This window comes from Mchenga conophoros, linkage group LG17 (genome assembly GCF_057382185.1).
Source record: "Mchenga conophoros isolate Kocher_MC1m ecotype Shallow Benthic linkage group LG17, M_conophoros_male_GT1.1, whole genome shotgun sequence".
Lineage (NCBI taxonomy): Eukaryota > Metazoa > Chordata > Actinopteri > Cichliformes > Cichlidae > Mchenga > Mchenga conophoros.
The window spans coordinates 40,285,389-40,312,862 of NC_140542.1; the positions used below are offsets into that span (position 1 = coordinate 40,285,389).

The 27,474-nt window shown below is 41.1% G+C and overlaps 1 protein-coding gene across 5 annotated transcripts in view; it reads left to right on the plus strand.

The window, feature by feature from the left end:
- fam163ab (family with sequence similarity 163 member Ab) overlaps positions 1-27,257 on the plus strand; it is a 42,081-nt gene extending 14,824 nt beyond the window's left edge. For 2 of the 5 annotated variants that reach the window (XM_085252604.1, XM_085252603.1), the window contains exons 2-5: positions 25,555-25,579; positions 25,704-25,725; positions 26,254-26,368; positions 26,716-27,257. In XM_085252604.1, coding sequence (XP_085108730.1) covers positions 26,276-26,368; positions 26,716-27,114 — 492 coding nt within the window. In that variant the 5' untranslated portion in view covers positions 25,555-25,579; positions 25,704-25,725; positions 26,254-26,275 and the 3' untranslated portion in view covers positions 27,115-27,257. Of the gene's footprint in view, positions 1-25,554; positions 25,631-25,703; positions 25,726-25,825; positions 26,369-26,715 lie in introns of all 5 variants that reach the window. The other 3 variants (XM_085252605.1, XM_085252606.1, XM_085252607.1) reach the window with 3 other exon arrangements.
- The last annotated feature ends 217 nt before the right edge of the window (positions 27,258-27,474 follow it).

Consider the following 27,474-nt stretch of genomic DNA (forward strand, 5'->3'; position numbering starts at 1 on the left):
TTTGGTTTCTGAGTTTCTGCACTCGAGGTTGTTTTTTTTTGTATTCGCCTGATCAGAACCTGGAGAACTGATGGTGCTCGCTGTTGCTCATGGAGGCTGCAGAGTCACAGGATGACGAAGCTGGTTATGGCTCCGTTATGTAGTGTCGTTTGTTAGTTTATTAGCCTTCTTTCGCTTGCATACACACGCATGCAAAAACACAATCCTCCTCTCAACACAGACTGTATGAACGACTGATGCTGCTTCAGAGTCTGAAAAGTGACACCAAGGACCTGCATTCTTTTCATCGCTCAACAGGGGGCGACTTCTGTGAGACAAACATCCAGTTGTAGACAAATCTATACGATAATGTGCTTGACTCGACTGCTCCTCAGTAAAGATTTTCCTGATGACTTTATGACCTCTAGCTTCAGGTCATGTGGACATTTAAATTATGGTCACTATTAGAGTGAATAATGGGGACTATGCAGGCAACTTTTTACCAGAGAAACTTTATCAATCCCAGAGGGAAATTTAGTTGCCCTAGCAGCAAATATACAACAAACATCAAGCACTCGTATAAAATGAGTGTAGAAACAGATGCATATTAAGATAAACAGATAAATATAAAGATATAGGTATAAATATAAAAGATTAAAAAAGAACATTACGGCGATCGGGAGCTGCTACGGCAGGCTGCCACTAGGGCGGCGCCATCTTAGCCAACTTTTAACCTCAACGTCTTAACACATGGCGTTGACTTCACAATCAAATATGTGCATCGCCTGTCGTATCCGGTTTCAAAACACCAAGGTGGCGATGGCCCAAAGCTCAGTTTTAGGCATCGCAAAAGCTCTTTCCTAAGCACCAGGTGGTGTTTTGGTGGCTACGTCAGTCGTTTATACAATATTTCTGTGGAAACACTGTTCATATACAGTAGCGTATATGTAGTGACACTGTGTGCGACCAACATGTGTAACGTGTTTGTGCTGCTGCCTCATTTGCACATGCAGCAGTTACTTTGCTGTCCGAGAAAGAAGAAATATATTTAACCGTCTTTTCTTTAGATTAAAGTTGACATGTTCAAAACGCCTAAATCAGAGATGTCAAACTCATTTTACACTTTGGGCCTTTTGACGGCTTCGATCTGAAGCGGGCCGGACCAGTGAAATCCCTCTTTTCATCTGCGTAAATACGTTTAATATAAAGACCTAAATAAAGCACAATATCAGCAGTTTTCCTACATGAGAAAGAAATGCTGCTTTGGGCTGAAATAGTAAGAAATAAATGTGTAAATTTAGAGAAAAACTTCAGTTAGTGCAATAATATATTAATATAAATATATATTATTCTAAAGTAGATCATTTTTTTCAAGTGAGACATATTTTTTTCCTTTTTGCTTGTTTTTATTTTGAACCCACTGATAAATCATAAAGTAGAATATGAGGAAAAAAAACTATTTCTTCTGTCATTTAATGGTGTATCTATTACTTATTTGCATTGGTGTATGAGCAGCCATGGGAAGGTCTTTATCAGTAGGAAATACAGTTAAAAGCTCTTCTTCACATTTTCCAAAGCCATCCAGTGGGCCAGATTGGTGTCTTTGGCGGTCTGATTCCGGGCCTCGGGCCTCATGTTTTACACGTCTGCTTTCACTGACCAGTGACTTTGTTGGGAAGCTGCTATGTGATGGTGTTCAGCTCTTGTCTTGGAAGCAAAGCCTCAGAGAGCTGCTGCTGCACTGACGTCCAGTGTTGACTGCAGACTTAGCCTTTGCTATAGGTGGTGTTTTATCCATGAGCGGATATGTTCACGTCAAACATCCAAACAAAACCTTCGCTTCTACGTTTATGTTCGTTAATTTCCGCCACATTAAAACCTTGTGTGACCCATTTCTCATGGAGACTGGCTGGAAAACACAGCTTGACGAAATATCTGTAGAGCAGCCTCTCTATATCCTCCCGCTTCCACACACACACACAAACATCTTAATTCCTTCACCTCCAGTGGCTGTGATACAACAGGAAGTGGGCTGATTTCCCAGAGGAGTCTGCAGTCAGCGCTGTCACAGCTAACGCAGCAGCAACAGACAAAATGTATTTAACACGAAGGCTGTGCGATGGTGCGCTGCGCCTACACTTCAAAACACTGTGGGAAATGACAACTGGCTGCTAGCAACATTTGATTTGTCAGTACCAAGCTGCTCTGTAACTGCCTGCTCTGGCTATGTGACTAAATATTTGATCATCCTCAGTGAAGTTAGGAAACAGTTTGCCTTATAAAACCCAACGAATCCTCCCGATGTACGCGATTTCTCGTGTTTCTGCTGCGGATACGGGAATGCTGGGAATATTTAACCTTGTGCTGGCCAATTTAACCTCTTCAAGCCTGTTGGTGGGACAGAAGCAGCACACTGTATCCTTGTCCTAACACAAACACTTATGTTTTTGTACAAGCATTTTAATAATGGTTCCTGCAATTTGAAATCATGCAGCCAAAGCAGATGCATTAAAAGTCTGCTGAAAAAGAAATCATCCAGTGATCTAGTGGTTGAATTTTGACCCACAATCTTGCATCATGTCCACACAAGATGAACATCTGAAGCCCGGTAGGCACCGTGTGTGACATAATGTGTATTATATGTGTGTCTCATCCAAATGATGACAGTCTCAAACTGCCCTGTGGTGTTTTGAATTCAAATGAGTATTTTTTGAAATCAAAGCGCAGTCATTGTTGCCTCAGGGAAGGCCTGTGTCAGAGATTCTGACTGTCTTGCGTTCTTGTGGCACAGTGCTGTACTCAGCCTCCCTTTGGTTGTAAAGTCCTTGCATCCTCCTGCTAACACTGCACTGAGTGTATTTTCTGGGACAACATGCATGAAAGAGTGTGTCTGAGCTGCCATAGCTGTGTGTGTGTTTGTTGGGGGTTGGCGGAGAGATTCTCAGACGACACGGGGAAGAGGAAAGTGTTTCAGTGTTTCAGGAGCCTTGCGTGAATTATTCATCGCCCCTTAAGGTCTTTTGTGGCTGCTGTATTGATGTTTCTTGCCATAAAAGTTGAGAGTTGCGCGTACTGTAGTCACACATGAAAGGCGAGGCGAGCCTCGTCCGAGCTGCAGTGCAGCACGAGCAGGACAGGACGCTAAGTTCTAGCATCTAACAGCAGTCAGACCAGCTTGTTTTCACCTCTTTATTAGCTGCCAGCTAGGATTTGAACACAGACCTGAATCTACAGTGATGGCTGGTTTCTAGCATGATCTGGGTCTGGAGCTGAAAGCTACTTTCAGCTTATAAATGTGCCAAAAAGATCATAAAGAAACTCCTTCATGTAGTTGTAAGCTGCCCACCTCCACCTGAGTGCTAGATACACGATTAACAGTAATATGTTGCCTTGGAATATTTGGTTCCTGGTACATCGTTAAACTATAGAACTTGATAGATATTTTTATTTTGTATTTTTTCCTATCTTACTCCTATTACAGCTCACACACAGTATGCTGACATTAAGGGAAGTGGGCATCCTCATGCTCCTGTCCTCTCAAACACACTGTTTTGAGATCTACTTTCTGTTATTCAGCTTTAGATGGTCATTCGTGACGCTAACTTCCAAACGCTGTAGCACGGGGTTGTGAACGCCCCTTGCCCTGAAGCGCAGGTACCCTGGGTTACGATGAACCGAATGAGAAGAAGGGCTGTTGGCAAAGCCGGTGGTCTCTGGAAGAGAGATGCTGTTATCTGCTAATGTAGCTCTACCGCTGCTGGCTGCTTTATCTGTGGTGACTCATCAAAAACGCACACACACAAAGACGCATGCATACAACTTCTAGATGACACCAGACTGACTCTCCTGCACAGGAAGACAGGGGAAAGGGGAACGAAGCTCTTTGGCATTTAGATTTGTGCACCATTTGTTTTCACACATTCAATGATGGACTTGAACTTTTAAGGATCTTCCAAAGATGCACATGAGAACTGAAATGTCCAACCCTGTGAGTCTGTGAAGGTTCTCAGTCCTCCGGGTGATCGTAGTCGGAGGAGCTTGGAAAGAAAAGCGTCTGGACTTCTTTAAGTTTCATCCAAGAAGCTTCTTCAGTTCTAAGAGCAACTGGTGGAGAGTCCCAGATTTTAAGCCCAATGGGAGTGTCGCCCCAAGAGGGTCATGGACCCCCTATTGATCCGCTACCTAATCACACGAGTCAAGGTGTGAACATGGGTGCAGGTCACAATCAACCAAGGTTTGGGTGAACTCATTGTGAAGCCTTTCCTGAGGTCAGATGGCCCAGGACGTGAGTGGGTGTTCAGGCGTCTGGGAAGGATCTCAAAACTGGATTATAGATGGCAGACAGTTGGTGTCATAAGCCCCGCCCTCTGTTCAAAAGTGGTTGTTCACAGTGGACATAGATGCTTCTTTCACTCCTCTTTCAAACCATCTGTCCTCTCTGTCCAAAATGTGAACATTGGCATCCTCAAAGAGTGACCTTTGACCTTTAGATGCAGATGGACAGCCGAGACTTGTCCTGTGGCTCTTCTATAAATAACCCTGTGAGGTGCACGTCATCCAACCCTGTGCGACCTTCTTCTTCTTTGTGTTGCTCTCTTTGGGGCTCGTCACACAAATAATCAGCTAGGTGTAGCATCCTCTTCTGTCACAACTGCCCCCTGCATGCTCCTCCACTGCATCCACCACACGGTCCAAAGTCTTGGCAATCAGGGAAAAGAATAATAATTCTAATACGGATCAAACAGTATTTAGATTTTTCCCCAAAGTCCTTTGTGCTTCTTTCTAAACCACAGGGTCAACGATGGCCCTTTGTTTGGGGTCATTTTAGGGTTTAACAGTCTTTTAACTTTCTTGTGCAAACTCTGTGTAATGTCCATTTAAGAACAGAGCAATAATCCAGTGAATTCACCGACTCTTGCACCAGACTCTTTCTGGGCAACACCCTCACTTAAACTAAATATATTTCCAGCATAGAGAATGTGTCTGAAGTGGATTATCTCCTGCTGTGTGCTACATGTGAGAAAGGCCAGTTTTTGAGGATGTCTCCACCTTGTTTTTCCCCCCAATGCTGTCTGCAGTTCATCTGTAGTTCATGCTTCAGTTAGAGAAACAAATGCACACAAATACACTCGTCTGAACGCTCACAAACGTTTAGCACACACACTGGATTTGTGGAGCACAAACCCACAAAATGTGACCTTTTGTTAGTTTTAAGTGGACGTTTCCTCTGAAAGCCTGGGACAGATTTTAGGAGTTCTTCATGATCACAGTCCTTAAAAAGTAAAAGGAAAAAAGGTTAACGTGGCAATAAGACCACCTATCCCAGGCACCTCTATCCTCCCGTCTAATAAAACAAGGCTTCCACTCATGAAGTGGCCCATGACTGACTGCTTACTTCAGCTCCGTACCTCCTGCTTTAAGACTTAAGCTGTTCTCCGCAGAGGAAACTCTTTATCTTACAGTCAACTCGAACTGTTATTCTTTAAAACACGTCTTTCCTGAAATTACATCTTTTTGTCATCACTGCCCACCCGCTCCCCAGCATTAGTTTTGATTCTGCAGCCGTTCTCTTACGCAAGCAGCGCTTGAAGCTCACATCCAACATTTATACTTGCAGTAAGCAGTTTTTCCTGCTTCTCTTACTCACACCGAGCTGTGGCACAGCCCAGAGTTCAGCGTGCATATATGCATTGGTTAGTAAAGATGAGAAAGGTCAGCTTACCAGATGCAGATAGTATCAATATGAACTGAGAACACAGAAGATTTGCAGTAAAATATATATTGAATATGAATAAAACGTGTGACATGGCTAAAGCACGGTGAGCTGCACAACATGAATCTTTAAATGAATCCATGTCAAATAAAACACATTATTTCAAAGTCTGTAAACCTTTTAGTCTCAATAAACTGATGTACGTGAAGAGACTGATGTTCTTAAGATGAACTGGGTGATAAAGTTTCTGTGGGGTCTCTTTTCTCTTTCCTCTCTTTCTTCCTGCCTACAATAAGAGTCAGTAGGAATCGTGTCACTCACAAGCTGCTTCTCTGTTTCTCGAGCCTCACCATGATTGCATGGATGGGATGAAAACAGCTCAAGGCTGCGATGATTGGAGACAAACCTTTTGTTGCAGATTGGAATTTTGTGTCTGCATAAAGATACTTTGATTATTGATGTGTCTTTGCTTCCTGATGCATTTGAGACAAACTCGTGAGCGACCCTCTCAAAAACAATTAGCGGAGAGCCGCTGCCTAACTGACCAGAGGAGAGCTGAGTGGTTGTTTGTCCTGGAAGCATTTCCTCTTCAGTCTGCCTGACTGTTGGCAGGATGGCACAGTGGATTCAGTTACCGTCCTGCAAGCTGAAGGTCATGCATTCAGTTTGTCTCACGGCTACGTGTTGAAATAGCTTTGATCAATGCACTGACAGTCATACTTACCCAGGGATTTTTCTCACTGGGGTTTGTTTTGACAGTAGTGGGAAATGCACTGTAGGGAGTGAAGGTTGGCACAGGCTTTGCACAGTGCTCATAGACTGATTGATGGCCATTTCCATAAAAGTGTTTAGCCTGGTTTGTAGCCTGACACGCTTAGATTTTGAGTCTACAATGATGGGACAGTAAGGAAATGAGAACTCTGAACTTAGCACGAGCCAAATAAAAACTATGAAGGCATCACTGATACTTTATCTCTGTTAAAGTGAATGATTTTGAGGTTGACATACGTAATTGTTCTCACCAAAAGGTAAACACTTTCTTCTAAATTTGGGCAAATTTAGTCAGAAGTGTTATTTTGAAAAGAAGTCTTACCTGGAATCCTAATTAGTCTTATTAGATAAATTCAAGACATACATTATGGAATGATTTTTATGTCATAATGTTTGCGTGAGCTGAAACGTAATACGAGCAAAGAATTTCATTTTGTTGACACCATGCCTGTTTGAAGGCAGAGCCCAAAGGTGGGCGGGGCCCTAATGTGATTGGTCAGGCACCCGCGGTGGGTGGAGCTCTGCAGCCAGAGTGTACAGCTGTTGATTAATGGGATAGCAGAGTTTTTATTAGAATCCTCTGGTTTAAAATGAAAGTATTTGCTCGGATTCTGTTTTTGTTTGCACAAAGGTTATGAAATCAAAATAATATAATATGTTCAGATATACTTTGTGAAGCCTTATTGTGTATTCATCGTCCAGCCTTACAGCACTGTGCAGGTTTAAATGCTCTTGAGCAGTACTTCTCCAGGCCTTTCAAAGTGTTTATTTGTGCTGGAGGGAAGCATTTACATTTCTTTTTATTTCAACCAAAAAATGTCCAGGTATAGACCCCGTTTAGGTAAAGGCATCACAAACTATTTGTTCAGCCTGATCATATGAATCATACTTTCTTTTGTAACGCATGTACAGTGGGCCACATTTAACTGGAGAAGACATGGAGGCAGGTTAAACTATGGGTTGAAAGGAAGCTGTGTAAAAATAGTCGCCTACCTTCTTCGTGGCATTGGTATTCCCTAATTACAGTGGGCTTGTTAAACAGGATAATGCATCCCGGCACACTACAAATAAACTGCTCAGGAATGGTTCGAGAAACATGAAGCTGTTTGTAGTTTTGACCTGACCTCCAAATTCTCCAGATCTCAATCTGTTCGAGCATCTGTTGCAACTTTTCCTTGCGACTGTATGCTAATGCAATATTCGTGGTACATTACTCCCTCTAAGATTAAAGCTGGAACATTTCATTTCCTTTTATGAGGCTGCTGTGCTGACCAGCAGAATAGTGGTACAGTAATTACAGCTTCCCTGGCTGCTCACTGCCCTATACTGGATGTGCATTCAGCGATGCTGCACTGCTGCCAAATGTGCAGGGAGGCTGGCATATCGCAAGACAGCAGAGGAGGAGCTGAGCAGCTATAATGAAATCCCTGTAAACCTCAAACCTCAACTCAAAGCTGCATGCATGTTAATGTCAACTCCTTTTCTTGCTCAAGTTCTTCACTGTGAATCTGTCAGAACAGGATATAAATTAGCAAAAAAATCAATTCAAGTCTTCAGCTTTGAAGTGCGTGTTAGTCAGTAGCTCTGTGGGTAGAGGTCTTCCCCCAAGGTTAGATGCAGCAATTCAGTGCTTCAGCTTGTTAAGAATCTTAATGTGATTGAATTTTGACTTTATATTCAATTGACCCACAAGCTTTCCATTTTGTTTCCAACTCATTGATAAAAACATGCATCAGTCCCTGTTCCATTTCCTATTTGCACTTTTTCTAATCAGGAAAACACACCAAAGGTGAATAGACACTATTATTCAGTAAAGTAAACACAAGAGCTGCTAACAGTATTGAACTGCAGAAGGTTCTGCGTTGTAATCTGGAAGACATCTCATTGCTTCATTTAGTACATGCACAAAAGCATACAACTGAGCTCATTAATGACATCCGTTTTACATTAAAGAATGGGTAGTAATGACATCAATGAAGGCTCTGTTAAGTTATCCTATTGGCAACACCCATATTTACCTACTACTTGATATAATAATGGCAGGTCAATGAAGCTGAGTATTAGATAATATGATCAGGCAGCAGAGACCAGAACCGACCGATTTTCTGTGCTCGATGCGGTCAGGCTCACCTCTGTCCAGCTATGAGAGTCGTGAAAACTAGTGACTGTATAAAAGTCACATGCTAGCTACAGGTTGCTAGCATGTCACTTAGCTGCAGGTTGCTAGCATGTCACTTAGCTGCAGGTTGCTAGCATGTGTCTGTGGCCTATTCTTATCATCAGTGAGGCAGATAGAAAGTTCAGCAAAGTAAAATTTGGAGGAATTGCCACAAAAACATTTATGACAACATGTGTAATCAGACAGTTAAGCCATTATCATCCAGGTGAACATTAATTTGTTTTAAAGATGCTAACAGAAAGAAAGCAGCTAAAGCTAAAGCTGTCCAGAGCTCAGCCACAGGCCGGGAGCCTTGGTATGAGGCGTGTTGAAGCAGTTACAAGAAAACATATGGAGACAAGTTTAAAAGAGAAATAAGCTGATGTCCTGTTATCTGGTGACGTTATACTGGAAAATGATATAAGTTACATAAATCTTTTATTGGAACAATATGTGTGTTAAAGGTGGGTGTACAACAGCTCGTTTTCATTCAGCTCACTGTGGTGTTTAAATGTTGGGAATGTTTATCATGAGGTTAAACTTCCTGCTATATGTTTTAAACCTGGCTGTAAAGGTAACCTGCTACTGCCAGAGTTGGAATATCCAGTGCCTTGCCAACAGGCACTCCAGAAGCTTTTGTATAGTTGAGAGAGATGTTACAAACATTTATTATCAGTATGAGAGTATCTGCCAGTTGTTTTGGACGGCTTCTCGTGAGATGTGATCATCACTGTTTATTAAATGAAGTGTGTTTGAGCAAAACCTTCTACAGTAGTTTATGAGCTCTCTGTGGCAGGCTTTGTGCCCATTGCGGTTTTTAATTGACTCACTAGAAAGCCCTCACAGACACTGTCTGCTTTGCCCCTGACTTGATTTGAAAAAATAGATTTTGGGAAAACATTTAACCATCGTGTTCCTCGTGTTTAGTGTGATCGCACAATCAATGATCATATAAGAGACAATGGTAATTCTTGTCTCTCATGGACAGTATTAGCCATCAAGCAGTAATATTAGCAGCCCTATTGGAGCTATCAGTCATAGTAATATTACTATCAGCACAGCAGCTGTGGTTGTAATAGCAGTTAAAGGGCAGCGATCGGACGTCAGCTGGTAGTGCCATAACCAGCACAGCACTGCTGATATTCTCTATGAAGAGGGAGGAAATTGAATTTGATGTATGTATAGAAATTACACATAGTCTGCGTGTAATAAATCTTTCACTTGCAATGTGAGTAAAGGTATTCACCACATCTTGAGTCACACCAAGTGTGCAGAAAGGCTGAATCAGGAGCTGGCAGGCTCGAGTACAGTAGCCCGGAGGGCTGCATAACAGCATAATGTACACTAGTTATAAATCTGCCAGAAGCGTATAGGGCATCAGAACGTGGTCCAGATTGGACGGAGGAAAAAAATTCTAACTGTTCCAACTCTCTATTGTCCTATCTCTCTCCATCTTCACAGGAACGAAGTCGTTTTACTGTCTTTATTGATCATGTGGGTTTATAGGGCCAACGGGATCATTCTGGAGAGTGGTTCTTCACATTCATTGCATTCTTTGCTCCAAATGACCTCGAGCAAAATCAAGTAATTGAACTAAAATGTCCACTGTCATCAATCTCTGCCTATCGGTCCATAACTGCTGCGGCAGCTTAAGAGAGAAGATGGGAACGGTTGGTTGAACTCCGGTAGGTTCCTCACTGTATGAACAGCGCTTTCAAGGTCACCTGGAAATGAAGTCATTATCAGCTGGAAGGCTGTCATCTCTACAACGTGTAGCTGTAAACTGCTAAAATACTTTTTGTTCCGACACACAGAGTTTAGTATTAGTGACATTAAGTTAAAAAAGGGGAAACTTCTTTTGAACATGGGTTTCCCCGAAAACTCAACGTCCAGATCAACAAATCAAATCAAATCACTTTTATTGTCACATCACATGTGCAGGTACACTGGTACAGCACATGTGAGTGAAATTCTTGTGTGCGAGCTTCACAAGCAACAGAGTTGTGCAAAAATACAATAACGTAAAACAAGCAAAATAAAATATAAATTGTGTATCGAGTTTGTATAAATATATACAAACTCGATACACAAAGGGTGTGGAGGAGGTTCGAACCGAGAAACATCTTTTTATATCCAGTGTACCACCGTGCTGCCTGAGTTAGTGTTTTATGACTGATCAAAATGATATGCTGATGTTTTCCTTCTAATTTCGAGGTTAACAAAGTCTGAGTTTTAACTCAACGGGACTCTGAATCCACCGGGCTTCATGGTTTAAAACAACAAATAATCCAGGTTTTGCTTCCAGTAACTTCAGCACCAAGGACAGTGCTCATTCACGCAGGTGCTTTTGGTCACTGAGTTTTTATTCTCATTTTCATTTTTATAAAGTGACTGTTTGCCGACATTTTTCAACACTTTTACTTTAGAGCAGGACTGTAAACAGTGAACAGCATCAAACTATGTACAGGCTGCTCTTTTGAACTCACAACATTAACAAAAATCCAATAATCCAAACGCTGATCTTCAGATTTCATTTGGAGCTTTTGCAGCCTTCACAGATTCACTTTCCCCGTTATTCCGCTTTTACGAGGAATAAGCTTGAAGAAAAAGGCGTTCCACGTTTTATAAACCAACCCACACACTTGTGTTTACTTCAGACCCACGCATGCAAACAAACGCACATTTACACACGCATGCAAACACACACAGACACCCACGCCTGGCCGCAACACAGATGATGGGGAGGGTAAGCTGATATGGGAAAGCTTTTGGAATGCCAGATAACAGGATTAGACAAATTACATTTCAACTGTGACCGTGAATCCTGTTTGGATGGGTGACTTGTTTTCTCTCCACCATAAAGCTACGGAATATTCTGAAACTAGAACTTCGTATGCGAAGTCACAAATTTAAAAGAATGTAGGGCGGGGGTGTGAGGTGTATGTTTGGGCGCTCGTTGTCTGCAGAGTTTTGGGGGGATTTGATGTGTTTTATGTATAAAGGGGCGATTTATTGTCTTTCATCTGACAATGGTAATTTGATCATATCTTCAGAAGTCGATTTAAAGAAATATATGTCAACAAAAACACATATTTGTCATTACAAACTTTAAAACTAACTAATGAGCAATCCTTAATCTTGCAGGACTCAAAGCTATGCTGTTTAAGGCCAGTGCGGGTTTGTAGTGTCTTTGAAGGAGCAGAGAGTGACAGTGAGTTACTGGTGGTCTGAACAATTTAAGATCCAAAAAATCAATCTTGCAAAAATCTTCTGGGGGCAGTCAAGGTCCTTCATATGCTCCTGAAGACTGATGGCCAAGAATCCAAAGTGAGCACTCCATCAAAGACAGAGCTGGCCTGGGAGAAGTGTGCATTACTCTGATTTGCCAAAACCACTAACTGGGGAAACCTGTAGTTTTACAATATGAAGGATCTTTGTCCTATAAAGGAAATGCCTTCCTGAACAGGGACAAAGAAAGGCAATAAAAATAAAATGCCAATGATCGCAGGCGTAAAACCTCTTAAGCATCAGCGAGTACCACGGCGCTCTGCACTGTGTAATCTTTGCATAGTATTATACGTGTCATCTAACACGAGGTGGAACAAAGCGCCTATCATATGCATGTAGCGTATGTCATAATATGAAATCAATTATGTGGAACGTAGCTTAATGCGGCCTGTTACTAACTACCAGGCCAAATCTGAAAGAACCAACATTTCACAACAGAACATCAAAGTGTTCCCTTATTTAATGGATAATATTCATTTTGAACTGAATGGCAGCAATAAAAATCAAAAAAGTTGAGATGGGAGCAACAAAAGGCTGGAGAGTTAAGTATGATTATGAGAAACAGCTGGAAGAACTAATGAAGTTCATTAGCAATAGTTCAGTGGTGTCATTGGGTACATACAGACCATCATACTGTCAAAGCGCTGTGAAGGCAGATCTTATGTGTAAGTAAGAATATTGATAATATAAAAAAACACCCTGGTGATACTTTGCTTCACTTTCCTTTTTCCCTTCTGGGAGTGAAGTGCATGACGGGAGCTCCAGTAACGTGTAGAAACTAAACATTGTGCTTAAATCTGAGACCTCAGCTGCTATAATAATGTATGCACGCACATTACTGCAAACCATCCCAGTTGCTCGGCCTCAGATGTTGTGCGATTAAACTGCAGTGTCGAGCCAAACTGGATACTTGTTACGAGTCCTGAGGCTCAGTGCTGTTCATAAATGAAATGCTGCTCCTTTTTGTACACTGACTGCTGCTAAGTGCTACGAAAACTCTGCTGTCACTTCTAATGAATGTGTTATGAGGATGTTCTGATGAGTTCACTAATGCTCAAGTATGTTTGGCTGTTTGAATATGTGTGTTTGTGTCACTGCGTCCGTGTAGGAGAACGTTATTGGCGTGCCGGGCTCGCCGGCCATTGTGGGGGTTTTGATGGTCACTCTAATCTGATCCAACTTCCTTTCTGCTTGTACACGTGTGCTCATGCAGCGTGTACGGGATCTGTGTGTCTAAGTGGGCGTGTGGTGCTGATGCAGACAGTTTGTCAAATAAACGAACCACAAATGAAAGTGAAGTTTGTCTTAAAGTGCTTGCAGAGCAACACGTAAACAGAAAAACAAGTCTGTTATTTCGTGCCTGCGTCTGAGTAAAGGATGATGTGGTGACAGCGGCGACTCCATTTCCATTTCCTCCTTGCAGCACAAGTCACCGTGCTGGCATTAATTATGAAAAATAGTTTGGGTTGCCGAGCCTGAGGCTGCTCACGGTGAAGAGAGTTATGATGAATGATGTTGAGAGGAATCTGTCAGCTGCCATCCAGTTTAGTCCGCACGCATAATTGAGGGCTGGGGTACTTTCTGACAGAAACATGGTTTATGAGCTCAGGTCCAGCGTAGCGGTTCAGATCACAGCCTTTTTACGCGGCGCTCGCTCCTTTTCTTCTCCTCGGACGTTATTTCCAAGTCTTTGTGGTTTAATGAAGGAATGGATGAATGTTCTTAACACCGGTGGTAGAGCAGGGCAATATGGCCAAAAATATTTACCACGATGTACATTTGAAAATTTGCGATAACGATATAACTGATGATATAATTGATGTGAGACAAAATACTTTACAACTCCTCAACTTTATTAGTGCAAAAAACAAACAAACATCAATGTATTTTCACTTCAACAAGCAGCTGTTTTTTTATCTGCATTAAAGTTCTATAAAAATTTAACAGTGCAAATTCCTCGCTGACAGTTTAACCAAAAGGCGTTTCCAGTGGAAACTGGCCGACATATCCTCAGCATAACCATGTATAACATCCACAGAACTTAAAGAGGTTATACACACACAATACGGTAACATGTTGAAGCACAGCACGTATCACTCCGCGAGGCTCCACCTACAATAGCCGTAATGCTCCGACAATCCATCAAGCGGTGCGGCTTCGTAGCTTAGCAAAGTCGTACTGAAACATTTGACAGATTTTTGAGCGCCGTGCACATAAAATCGTTTCCAGGTCAGTAAACACAACCAGAGTTCATACATAAGGCACACGGGATTATAAGGGGCTCTGTCGACTTTCAGAAACATCAAAGTTTTTCTTTTTTCTGGTATGTGTGGGGTTTTTTTTGTCACAGCACTGTTTGTGTTTTTTGGTTTAAGTTAAACTCTTTGAATGATGGTTTTCTGTTTGTATTTATACTTCCTGCTTCCGTTCTCGCCTTACATTAAAACTTGCCTTTTGTTATCACCGTTCTCGCCTCCGCCCTGCATTTGGGTCCACTATCTCCTCACGCCGCGGGGTCAGGGTTGGACATTTTGCTTTTAACAGCCGTTGTTGTTGTTTTTATTGACTCATTTTATTTATTTATTTATTTTACGGCATCATTGTTGTGCATTCTATTTAGTTTAGTGGCATTTTACGTTGTTAAGCACTTTGTGCAGCATGGCCTTTGTGCTATAGAAATAAACTTGACCTTTTTGTGTCTGTTACTTGTGATAAGTGATAATACTTTTTGAAAACTTTATAAAACAGGGTTTTTATGGTCTTGACAACCTGTGAGAACTGCTCACGGATGAAAACAATAATACAAAAACATCACATTAAAATGCACTCTTGTACTTGGTGTCAGTCAATCAAAAGTCCTTAATCACAGAAAATAAAACATTTAAAGTACATAAACCTCGTGAGCTGACATCCAGAGGGGCTAAATAGTCCGTCATGGCCTTATTATCTTATTCTCCATCTTTTTTCTCACTTATTTCTTCTCTTTATCTAACTTTGAACATTACTTTCTCCATGTGTGGAGCTAAGCGCGAGCTGCAGCATGCAGACACCATGTGCGCTTGCAAAAAAGTAGCTGGGTGGAGACCCAAATTGCACCCAGCTGTACCCTACACAGTTCACCACCAGATGGTGCAAAAGAGCAAAATCTGGACAATACAGCTCAACAAAGCATCAAATGCAAAAGACCGTTACATTGCTTTTGTTGTCAGTCAGACAACAGTCCAACAGTACTGCCAGACACGGCACCGAGATCTGAGGCAGTTTATCCAGCGGCCACAAATGTCTCTTTGCCGTAAGCGTTGGCCTGTGTTACGAGTTCAAAATATTGGGGATGGAAACAAGAGAAAAAACCACAATAACAACACTGGTCCGGCCGGGTTGAGTCAAACGATGATTTTAATGATCACACGCGTGGGAGATGGACACTGTATGCAGACAGCCTCAGATCTCAAAATGGTGGAGCATTGCTCAAACTTTTATAGCGTCTGGTGCCTCCACCTTATCATAAAAAGCCTAAACATTCGCATGCTTTCTCTCACACGGCGTCTAAGCTACGACCTTGGCTCCCTGTTTATCTGCTCCTGCTGAGATGGGGCAGAAAACTCCAGCATGTTCTGTTCTCTTCTAATCAGACAAATAAGACAATAACTCTCTGCGAACAGTATTTCTTATAACTCAGCAGTATAATGCATCATAAAACAATGTCATTCATTCACAACAAGTCAGCAGTTTAATGTAATGCAAATCAGTTTAACTAATGCAATAGTTATCAGCTTCTTCTAATTCAGGAGAATAATGCAAACTAAAACTACATAATAATTCACAATCTTTAATTCGGGGTATAACATGGCATAAAATAACACTACAATCCAACAATTCCCCCTGATGAGGTCATTAAAATAATGACCTCACAAACACCCTTCAATTCAGTGTGGCCGGGTTCATCTCTTCTCACTCCTGAGGTCCTTTGTCCCCCTGAGGGGCGAACCATATGTGGGATGACCTCTATGTTTGCGCAATTCAGATGCAAGAAAAACTATGATTCCAACAGTAGCAGGTCCAGATGACACTCCCCAGTTCTCCCACAGCTTTATTTTGGTGCTACCTTATACCCTTCAGACGTACTCAGACTAGAACCTCTGTCCAAAGAGCTTTTAGCCTTTATTTCATTGCTGCAGCTACCAGTGTCGTCCAGTTGGTAGATCCTCTGCTCTTCATTCTTCAACCTTAGGGGTTAGACAACCCTTCAGTCGTGGCACAGATCAGGGGATTATTCTGCCCCGATTTCAAACAACGATCTGTGTATCCTCCAGAAAAAGGAACAGGAAGGTGTCCCCCCTTTTTTTTTTTTTTTGCCCAAAAGCCTCTCGAACTTCGTTGGTCTGGTGTTCCCGGATTTCCGCCAACCCCTTCATGGTTATTGCTGTGTTTATGGGATCCATCCTTTGGTGACTAGCTGGAGCCCAAACGCCATGACCCTTGGACCCAGTTGATGTCTCGGCAGTCACTGTGTCTGTCTCTGCTACGGAGGATCCTCGCATCTCTGTGACCTCGTCTGGTGTCTGTTCCTTTCTCTGTAAGAGACAGAAAACCAAAACACCTCTCTTCCTAACCCTAATAATCTAATGTTATTATCTATTGACCTTCTAGTGATTCAGAATTGGTCTAAAACATTCAGAATGTCCCAGGGACTTATTCTAATCATATCTTATGTGTGTGTAAGCGTGTTTGCATTTAGCCCTCTGCACTCAAGGCATTTCTTACACTTTATCAGTCCGGACCATCACGCCGAACGAAGCTTCTGACCTTCAAAAGGCCGAGTGCCAACTCGTTATAAGCACATTTGCAAGGTGTGTCTGAAAATTATTGAAACCCCTCTTTTTAACAAAAGACAAAAAATTAACAAATCTTCTAAACGCTATTCAGTTCATTTCAATGAGTAATGATTAAACATGAAAGTGATAGTTTATGCTTTTTCACTGATTCTCTAAAAGGTCCGTCTTCTCGGACCGCTATTAGCTTAAGCTTTACCATTCCTAAATGATTAAAGACACAAATGAAGTTATAAAAATGTTCAAATAATCCTGGTTTGATGTTAAAGCTCAACCTTCCCCCCTTTTTTGACACATTCCAATGTGTCAAATCAACGGAGCTAGAACATTCAAAAAAGTTAGGCAGCTACAAAGTTTCCCAGACTCTTAAGGTGATCTGCGTGTAATGTTCTGACTCAGGTATTTAATATTTTAATAAATGTCGTTTAATTAACTGCCGCTATTTAAACTAACGTTAAAGACATAATTGAAGCAAAGATCACAAAGAATAACATGATATCAGTGTTTTGTAAGCGCGTGCGGCCTTCTATGCTCGAAGCCTTTCCCCTCAATAGATCAGTCAGACATTCGCGCTGACTGTAGCTTTTAACCCTTATTAACTTGAGCACAACTCTACAATGAGCAACAAGTTGCAATATGTATAAAAATGATCATGGTTACACCTGCAATGAAAAATTATATCATTATCCTAACACCTGTAAATAGAAGATTCATCAGAGGTTATAACAATCACAGGAACACAGATGTTAGTATATGGTCAAAAGCTTCAATAAGGCTACGTTCACACTGCAGGCGAAAGCGCATCAAATCCGATTTTTTGACCCTATGCGACCCATATCCGATCATGCTATGACAGTGTGAACGGCGCAAATCCGATATTTTCAAATCCAATCTGGGTCACTTTCGTATGTGGTACTGAATCCGATACATATCTGATGTTTTAGAAAGCGACTGCTGTTTGAACGGTCAAGTCGCATTAAATCCGTCTTTTACGTCACCGACACAAGACTGAAGCCAATTATCAGCGCCAGAGAAGCGCCCGAGAAGACATCGCGAACGCTTCCTGGCCATCCAGTGTGGATGTCAGTGAAACTGTTGGGAAGACAACGTAAACATTTTATTTGTACTGTATAATCTGCAGATTCTGACAGAAATCTGCAGCTATCCTTTGAAGCACCGCTCCTCTCTAAAACAGCAATAAGGATCATTATTAGGTTATTTACATTATTATGTAAATAACAAAATAACTTAAAGCAAAAATTGGGAAACGTGAAGACCGAAGTCTTTATATTAAGGGCCATCAGTCAAACAATACTGTTGCTCTGGGTCTAAACAGAGCGCGTTGTGTGTGACGTCTTCTTTTGCGCATGCGGGCCGCTTTGAGCGTTCACACTAGAGAGCGTTTGCTGTCGCATTTTATTTGTAGTGTGAACGAGCAGACAAAAAAATCGGATTTGATCAAAAAATCGGAATTGAGCATTAAGACCTGCAGTGTGAACGTAGCCTAAATGATCATTGATGCAATGCTTGTTGCATGATTCTCATACAATAATAATGCTGACATTGAAAATAACAGTATAACACCCCCTTTTGTCCCGTTTCACTTGACACCTAAACGTTTATAAATGCCTCTTTTATTCTTGATTTTATTTCCCCCTTTTCTCCCCTTACTGACCACAGCAGGGGGATCTTAGTTTTAAATCAGCCATGAATCCAGCTCACCTGATTCATCAGTGAGCTCCACCATCACTGGCGTCTGACAGGGTGGCGCTGCATACTCTTCCTTTAATGTCACTATTTTCAACCTGTTAATTAAAGTGTTTAAACCTGAAGTCGACTACGTCCACAACAAGTCAATACAGCTGTAAATGTGGCCAATTATCAATCTATTACCAATCAATAACAACAGATAACTTCTATTTTATGCATGCTTTTAATCAACCACTCACCCAGAGGATCTCCAATCCCAGGAAGTTCCTTCTCCTCCTTTAATGAGTCTGTCCTCGTTCCATGCCCTGGTAACTGGTCCATCCAGAGCCATATGATCTCAAATATACATACAACAAGCCAAACCACACCTTGGTCACACCAACCCTTTTCCGCCCCGAAGATGTCCAATGCCATCCTAGTATGGACTGTCAAAAGTGGCTTTAACGCTGACTGTCCTGACAATCCATTTTATAACGTTCCTGGTCAGATTTGCCAATCTCTGCACCAGGGTTTTAACTTTTCGCCATTTCCATTAGTTGTTATTTTTATTTAGTTTCGACTCCAGATTTTCAATTTTTACCAGTTGTAATTAGTTTTTACCAATTCTTTGCTAGTTTAGTCTAGTTTTTATTTTCTGAAAATCCTTAGTTTCAATTTAGTTTTATTTGTGTTTTACAAAAATTAAGTGTAACAAAATCTCAGTTCCATCATATCAGTCATGCTCTTCTAATTATCCTTGGGTGTTGAGACTAATAACTATTAACTCTTGCCGCACCATGTGGTCCTAATTTTGGTTGAAGTGAATTGATAACCTTTTGAAGGCGATTGTTTCACAGCTTTATTTAGATGTCCCAGTCCTGTTGTCTCGGGATGCATCACGCTGCCTTATCTGGGGTTAGCTGTTTTCTGGGGATGCGGGCTGAGTGGGGGAGCCCTTCAAAGAGGGGGAGTGTGCTCCCCCTGATGAGCTCTTCTAGGTAAGCTAGGTTAACCTTCTTGTGTGAGCTTTTCAAGTGCACTTTAAGGTTAGTGGGACTTTTAGTTTTATAAATGTCCCTCATAACCCCCTGATGACCCAGTAATTCATTTTTGCGCACTGTAGTACACATTTTAGTTTTTGCTTGTAGCTCGCATACTCTACTTGCCACTTCTCTAAGTCCTGATGTTTCTTAGAGAGGGCAACGGTACCTTTAAAATTATGTCACATGTGTGGGGGTGTGGGCTTGCCAATTGTTTTGCCCACCTTTTCAAAATGGCTGGCGTGCCCACAAGCACATTTTATGGAAGAGAGAAAGGTAAGCTTGATATTTACATTTAAAATGTTTTGTTAAACTCAGATTTTTATTTTATTCAAAAAATAAACATCTAGTAAATAATTTGAGGGGTCTTTAAGAATTAGGCTTATTTAGTTTCACAGGGAACATGACTAATTTATTAATGTGTGCTCTACACATTGGGACTTTATATTTATATTTATTTCACTTTTTCCTAATAGACAACTTTTGACAAAGGCGGAGAGAATTCTTAACACAATTATTAAGGGAGATTCAAACATAGATTTTTCAAAATATGAGAGGGTCAGGACCCACTAGAAGCCACACAAAGATTATCGAGATGCAGTGGCAGATGTAACAGAGAAAACCACAGGGCCACCTGAAATCTGTCGTCCTATCTGGTCCAAAACCAACATGTAGTAGAATCTGAAATTTTGATTTTGAGTTAAAAATAAAATATGGGTAAAATGCAGAAATCTTTTCCAGTAAAGTAAAAAATAAGAGTCGCAATTATAGTTGAATCCATAACACCTAATTGTTTCTACGAGATCACGTCGTTGCTGAAAGTTATCAGTGATCTCAATGTGTGAAAAGAACTCACAGTATCTGGAGTTTAAGCTCCTCTTGGCTGAGAAACCTGGGACAAACATGTGAACAAGACCTGAATAATATCAGTAATGAAGACTTCTCTCCAAAGATCAATAAAAGGAAGCCCCAATCTGATGAGAGTCTAGCAAAATATGGTTCACTCCACTTGCCTGAAATGGTTAACAGTCCAAGGCATTTCAGTTATAGAATGGTTGGGTGTAACAATGAAACAGATGTGAGATGAGGGAAGTGCCAAATGTTCCTTTGTGTCTCCAAATAAAATCAGTACTTCCTCAGATTTCCTAAATAAATTGACTTTTGTGAAATAGAAAGTTCAGTGCCATCACTTATTCCTGAACCAATAGTTTACGGCTAGTGAAGTGTCAGTGACTTCTGGGTTGGTCCCTGATCTTCATCGTTTGAGATTGTTATTTTAATAACACTTGATTCATTTAAAAGAAAAAAAAGAAAAAAGAAAAAACGAAAATATTTTCTCCCTGTTTTTTTTCTTATTCTCTGGGTCTCAGGAGGTCATTACGTCCCTCTCCACTACAAGACTCTTGTCATGTCTACAAAACAGTCATATTAAAATCATCCTCAATTCTATTCTGGCGCTGTTTCCTGACTTTTCCTGACCTGATTCTGCGCGTGGATGAAGCAGCAACACAGACGACTCGACTAACGTACTGCCTTAACTTTACTATAGCAGGGCACGCACACATCAATGCAACCAAACACATTTTGCTATAAATCCAGTTAATTTTAGTCAGTTTTGTGAACATTCAGTACAGTTTTAGTTAGTATTTCTTTTTTTTTTATTTTATTACCGTTAACGCAAATTTTTCCACTTCTACTTTTCGTTATTTCATTTGTTGTCTTTAAGAATAATAATAATCTTCTCTGCACCCTTGAATAAACATACTTAATATGATCAACATTTTGCTGCTTGTTATTTCACCATCTTATTGAATCAAATACTTCATCCTTATGTGGTTTACGACATTATATTTATCTAAATCTCCACTTTGTCTCTAAATGTTTTAAGAATTTTTCGAGTTCGGGGTCAAATTTTGAGAATTTGACCATAAGTGAAAGTTATGGCGTTATCACCCCCTTTGGGGATTACCTTTTTCCAGTTTTGATGATATTCCTCCCCGTTCTTTATTTTTGTTTGCAAGTACCCCTCCTCGGTGGCGAGAAACCATTGGTGTGATCAAGCGGGTGCTGTAAAAACAAAAGCTCAGGACAGAACAGTCACCAGTCATGTACTTCATTCAAAATTAACAAATAGAGGATCAATATGAAGCTTGATGAGTGTAATGGTACATTTTAATTTGCACTTCTCGAAACTAAAAACAATATTTTCTTTATTTTACTCTTGTTCTTGTGCAGCACCACCCCTCAGCACATGCCCCTGTTATTTTATCTTACTTTTAAAGTTTTGAGTACTTCAAGAAAGCACCCAAAAGACGGGGACCAGTGTTTATCATTACATATCTCCATTTTTAGTGTGGCTGCCTATCATTCCCCTATTATTCATAGACCTCGGTGGAGGGTTTTTTGTTTGTTTTTTCTTTATACAATTAATTCACTCTCTACATTGACCCACTATGGTTAAAAATAACATGCTCAGTCATGAGTGGAATCAAACCTTTTCTTCACTTTAGCATTTAACATTCCCAACAATATAATATGATACCTTGATTAAAACGCAGCTACTAAAACACAAATTTCTTAATGCAAACATCAGTAACTCAAAATTAGCAACCAAAGGGTTAAGTCTGCAGTGAAGCTAAAGCCTCCCCCTTTAGTCTCTGTCATTCTTCTGTTCTTGCAAACAAAACAAAGCAAGACAAAACATCCACCCTTCTTTTGCAGGTTGGGTGAATTGTCCGTGGACATCTACTAATCCTAAAGTCAGCACCGTTTTTGTCTCAGTATCAAGTCAGTTAAAACTTTTAGTCGTCAATCCATCACAGTCCAGTCACATGCATACATCCACACACATTCATACCAGAAGTTGCTGATAATGGAGTCTCATGCGCAGCCTATTCAAGGCTCCATCACCAGCAAGATGACGTCATCATTTTAAAGGAAACAGTTCCTTGTTTGTTTTTCCTTCTTTGGACTGGATTGACTCGCTGCAATCCTTTTAGGCTCCGGAATTCTCATTCAATTAGTGTCCCATATAAGTGAATTTTCTCCCAAGCTCACAGACTGGTGACCTGTCTGCCATGTTCCCTGCCTCTTGTCCTATGACAGCTGGGAGAGAAAATGATTTAAAAATTCTGAGGATGTGTGGACGAGTTGTAAAAATGTTCATTTCTTTCTTTGAATTTATTATCATAGGCCATTTACTTAAATTGTTTTAAAGATTAAATTGGCCAACTAATCATCAGCTAATTACTGGCTCGTGTGGCTGTGCTTAAAGCATGGCTGTAGACCCAGGGACATCACTCAGTTTGGGGTAGCCTTAATTTTACTCTCGTTTAAGAAAAAATTTAAAAATGTAATGTAAATGTACCAAGAGCGCACATTTACCATCTGTCTCTCTTCCACATCATGTCTTTATCCTGTCTTCCTTCTCTCACCCCAGCCGGTCGCAGCAGATGGCCCCGCCCCTCCCTGAGCCTGGTTCTGCAGGGCTCTCACCTGGAGAGTGTTTACAAAGGCCTGCTCAGAAAGCCGTTTTCCTGTAGACTGAAAAGCCTGAATTTCCTCTTTAATGTCTTTGAGGACAATAAATGCTGAGATAAAAGAACATCCACCTGTCGTCAAAACCAGCCACAACCACTGCTGTATCATATTCGTTACATGAAGTTTTGTTGTTGTCAATGTTTTTTGAGTTTGTGAGACTTCTACATCATCAGTGTGATTTTTTTTTTAAAAATAAACTGCCCAATACATTTTAAAGATATAAATTGGAAAAGAAAAATGTCAGATATAGGAAATTAAAACTTGTAAATGCAAATAAATATTGAATTTAAAACCATTTAAAGACTGGTGGAGGTAAACGCTCCACTTTAAAAAAGTACAGCGGCCCCTCATGTATCGCGGGAGTTATGTTCTAAAAATAACCCATGATAGGTGACAGCTCTGTTTTTTTATTATAGATGTTTTAAGGCTGTCAAACCCGTCACTACACACTTTATACTCTTTTCTCAGACAGACATGAACATTTTCACACTTTATCTCGTGTTTAAACTCTCAAAGTTCAAACCTTCATAGAAAAATAAGTCCAGGATTATAGAATGAAGCCAAAGATCAAACCCTGTTTTCAGGCCAACAACACGGGAACAGAGCAGCTGCCAGAGAATTCAACATTAATGAATCATTAATGAATCAATGGTACAGAAGTAGAGGAAGCAAGAAGAATGAGTTGAGTAAAGTTTGACTTCTCTGACTGTTTTATTTTGCTTAATGCGCCTTATAATCCAAAAAATACGGTAACTTCTACCTTCCTTAAGCATGTCCAGAAGTCCAACTTTTTGTGCGATGGTTAGCATCTTCCTCTGCCTTCTGGGTGCTACTGCAGGAGCCTTTGACCGTGCAAAACGTTTCATCTGCATTGTTGTGTGTGTTGGGGAGAAAACGTACAAACATACAGTGCAGCACTAAAGAGTCACGCTGCTAGCGATGGAAGATTTATGTAAATTTGACAAGCTGAACGCATTCTGTACTGTACAGGAGATACGGCACGGAGGAGATTGCTTGACAGTGGTCTACAGCCAATCAGGACGCAAAAAAGCCTTCAAAATTACACATAAAAAAAATGAGCGAAACAGCGAGGCCGTGAAAGGTGAACCGCTTCATAGCGAGGGAACGCTGTATTCTGGTTATTATTTCATGATTCAGGCTTTAAAGGGTTAAACATACCTGATTACACTTTTTTGTGCTTTTTAACCTTAATTACGACAGTAGAGAGAAACAGGGACCAGGATAGCTCAGTAGGTAAAGTGGTTGCCCCGTGATTGGAAGGTCGGGGGGGTTTGAACCCACTGAACGGATACCTGAGGTACCCTGAGCAAGGTACCGTCCCCACACGCTGCTCCCCGGGCGCTGCACTGGTGGCTGCCCACTGCTTCACTGGGTGAATGGGTTAAATGCAGAGGAGTAATTTCCCTACAGGGACTAACACATACTCGTTGTTGTTGTTGTTGTTATTATTGTTATTATTATTAGGAACACTGAGACCAGGGTGAAGACACGACCTAAATGATCTTCAGATCTGAGTCTCTGCATTAGTCTTCTGGCATATGCAGCATGTGATGCAAAAACAAGTCTGATGAATGAGACACCAGTGAGCTAACTGTTATCTGCACCTCTGTTAAAGTGCACTGAGAAGAATGATTTGTCATATTACATTTACAGGAAAAACAAACACATAAATCCACTCGCATGTCAAACAGCAGAATTGTCAGGAGTAATTCTGGGTGTCATGCACGAGCGTAGCACGAGTAGCATATCTGTATTCTTTTTAAATTCATTAAAGCATTCCTGTCTCTCCCTTCACCAACATCTCCTGCCTCCACCCGTCTCACAGGATGGACATGTTTTTATCAGCAGGCATAGATTTTACTTCACCTGGACCTGCCTCAGGCTGCAGACCCAAACCCCGACCAGTCGAGGCCATCGCTGCTAAATCACTTTTACTGCTGCTATCCCATAATGGTGTGTGTGTGTGTGTGTGTGTGTGTGTGTGTGTGTGTGTGTGTGTGTGTGTGTGTGCTTTCCAGTGTGGATAAGAGAGAAGATGTGTGTGACGATTTAGACTTTGATGTGTACAAACATCAGTGCTCTTCTCATTTTTTGTCTCTCTGGCTGTTTAGAGTGAAACTGAACTATTGATCGGTAGAAGGTAAAAAGGGGGACACAGTTATGATGCGATCATATGTATTTGAGTTTATTGAACCGTTTTTATCTGGTGAAGTAGTCAACAAATAATCTTTGTTGTTTGCAGGAGTATTTGCCACTTTACATTATTTGCTGTTATTCTTGTTAATATTTGTGTTTTTTCTGATAGAACAATGAAGTTTTCTTATCTTCTTTTCTGCTTTGTTTTCCCTTCTTCTTCTTCTTCTTCTTCTTCTTCTTCTTCTTCTTCTTCACTCGTAGTGACTGTAGTCATTCCTTCAGGCCTGTTAATTGTAACGAGCCACTGTCCCCTGTGAGAGCTTTATTGTACCATCTTGTGGAAGAAAACAGTTACTACAATTAACATTTCTGTCTCTGTCTCCTCAGAGATACAGCAGGCCTGTGAGATAAAGTGAGCCCTCACCTTTGACCTGATTTTAACCATTTCAAACACTCTTCTGATGTAAGTTTGATCTGTCTGTCTCACCGTCCGTCCGTCCGTCTGTCTCATATTATTATTATTTGTCTCCTTTCAGGTGTTAAGCAGCTTTGCTGAACGTGAGTATATCAACACTTGTACGTGTGATTGTAATATCACGTTTGCCACAATGCAAATAATTTTATGTTGTTGACATAAAATTCTCCCACTCTGTCTCAGCTAATTGGATCAGTGCATTTGGCGTTGAGTTCCTGCACAAAGTTACACAAAGTTATGTCAAAGTTGCTTCGATTTTAATACTTGCACAAAGTAAAATAATCATTTTAGCTTCAAAACACTGGACTTTGTTGATGAATATGCTAATTTTAGGACTTCATTTCTATACGTCTGTGCACGTTATTGTTTACTTGTAGTTGTAAATATCCTAATTTAAAGTTGTATGTTCATACTTTGAGTAAATAAATTGATTTAAAGGTGAACACTTGAATTACAGACGTAGAGAATCCACAAATGTGTCGTTGCCCAACGAATGATAGACCTCACTGTTTATTATACTGTTGGAAGAGGTTGAGCAGCCTTACATGACTTCACGCTTCATATCGGGTCAGCAGTGAGAAAGCTCTTTCTAAATGCATTTCCTGTCTCAGAGTTTGATGGAGAGCTGGTCGGATGACAGCTGGAACTGTTGTCATAACCGGAGGAATACTGGCCACAGTGATACTTCTGTGTATCATAGCCGTGCTGTGTTATTGTAGACTCCAGGTATGTTTATACTACTTTACTATACTGTATAGTTCATCCTATCTGCTTCTCAGTGGAGCTGCTTTCTTTTAGAAATATAGAAATTAGCCCCAATATCTTTATAAAAGGACACAAAAAAGGACTCGGAAGATGAGGCATTCATTTGTCTTTGAAAAATAGGATTTTTGGACTCTGTAACAGACGCAGTGTTGTCGAGCCACACTATAGATTGAATCCACACAGGAAACAGTTGAAGTTGTACTGAAAGGAAATTATTACTGGGAGCATCCCGGTGGCTTCTTCAGTGTATGTTTATTTGTCAGAAAACCTGAGTTTAGCCACAGCAACGCCTTCTTCTCTCTCTGCAGTACTACTGCTGCAAGAAGAATGGGTCTGACAGCGCCTCCATCTCTCAGCAACACTTTGCCTGCAACGCCTGCAGTGTCTCAGGCCTGGACGGACCCATCGTCACCCCGCTGTCCCTGTCGCCACCGGTGCCGCCCAAATCCTACAAACCCACCAAAACCACCAGGGGGCGACGCAGCTACTGTCCCACCTGCTCACCCTACGACTCGCCCTTTTACATCCGCACTACAGATGAAATGCGCAACGGTGGCGAGCGCATCACCTACATGCCCACGCACTATGACAACCAGGCGCTGTCGATGCCGTTGCCCGCAGTCCGAGGCTCCCTGCTGAGGGAGACGCAGCGAGGTCGGCCTCCTGAATTCTACACCAACACCCGCGCCATCAGCACCGAAGTGTGACCACCCCCTCCTCTCTAACGAAAAAAGAAGAAAAAAAAAAAGAAAATTCCTCCTTGACCTTTGACCTTTACACACACAGATTCCCCTGTGTTCCCTTACACACACCAGCACCACCACTAACACAACCACTAAACAAAAACAAAGGCTGGCTGTTTGTGGAGATTCCTTTATCCCGTTTGTTCGCTGAGAAGATGAAACTGACTATAAAGAGTTCCTTCCTTTATACTCTTAAATTGTACATTTTCATGCTCACTCAGAAAGTAATAATTCTGCGATTCACAGTAGATTAAAGTCCCTAAACCCTGAATTAAGGGTGTGGCTAAACGCTTACACACTCCTTCACTGTCGACTGTTTCCGTG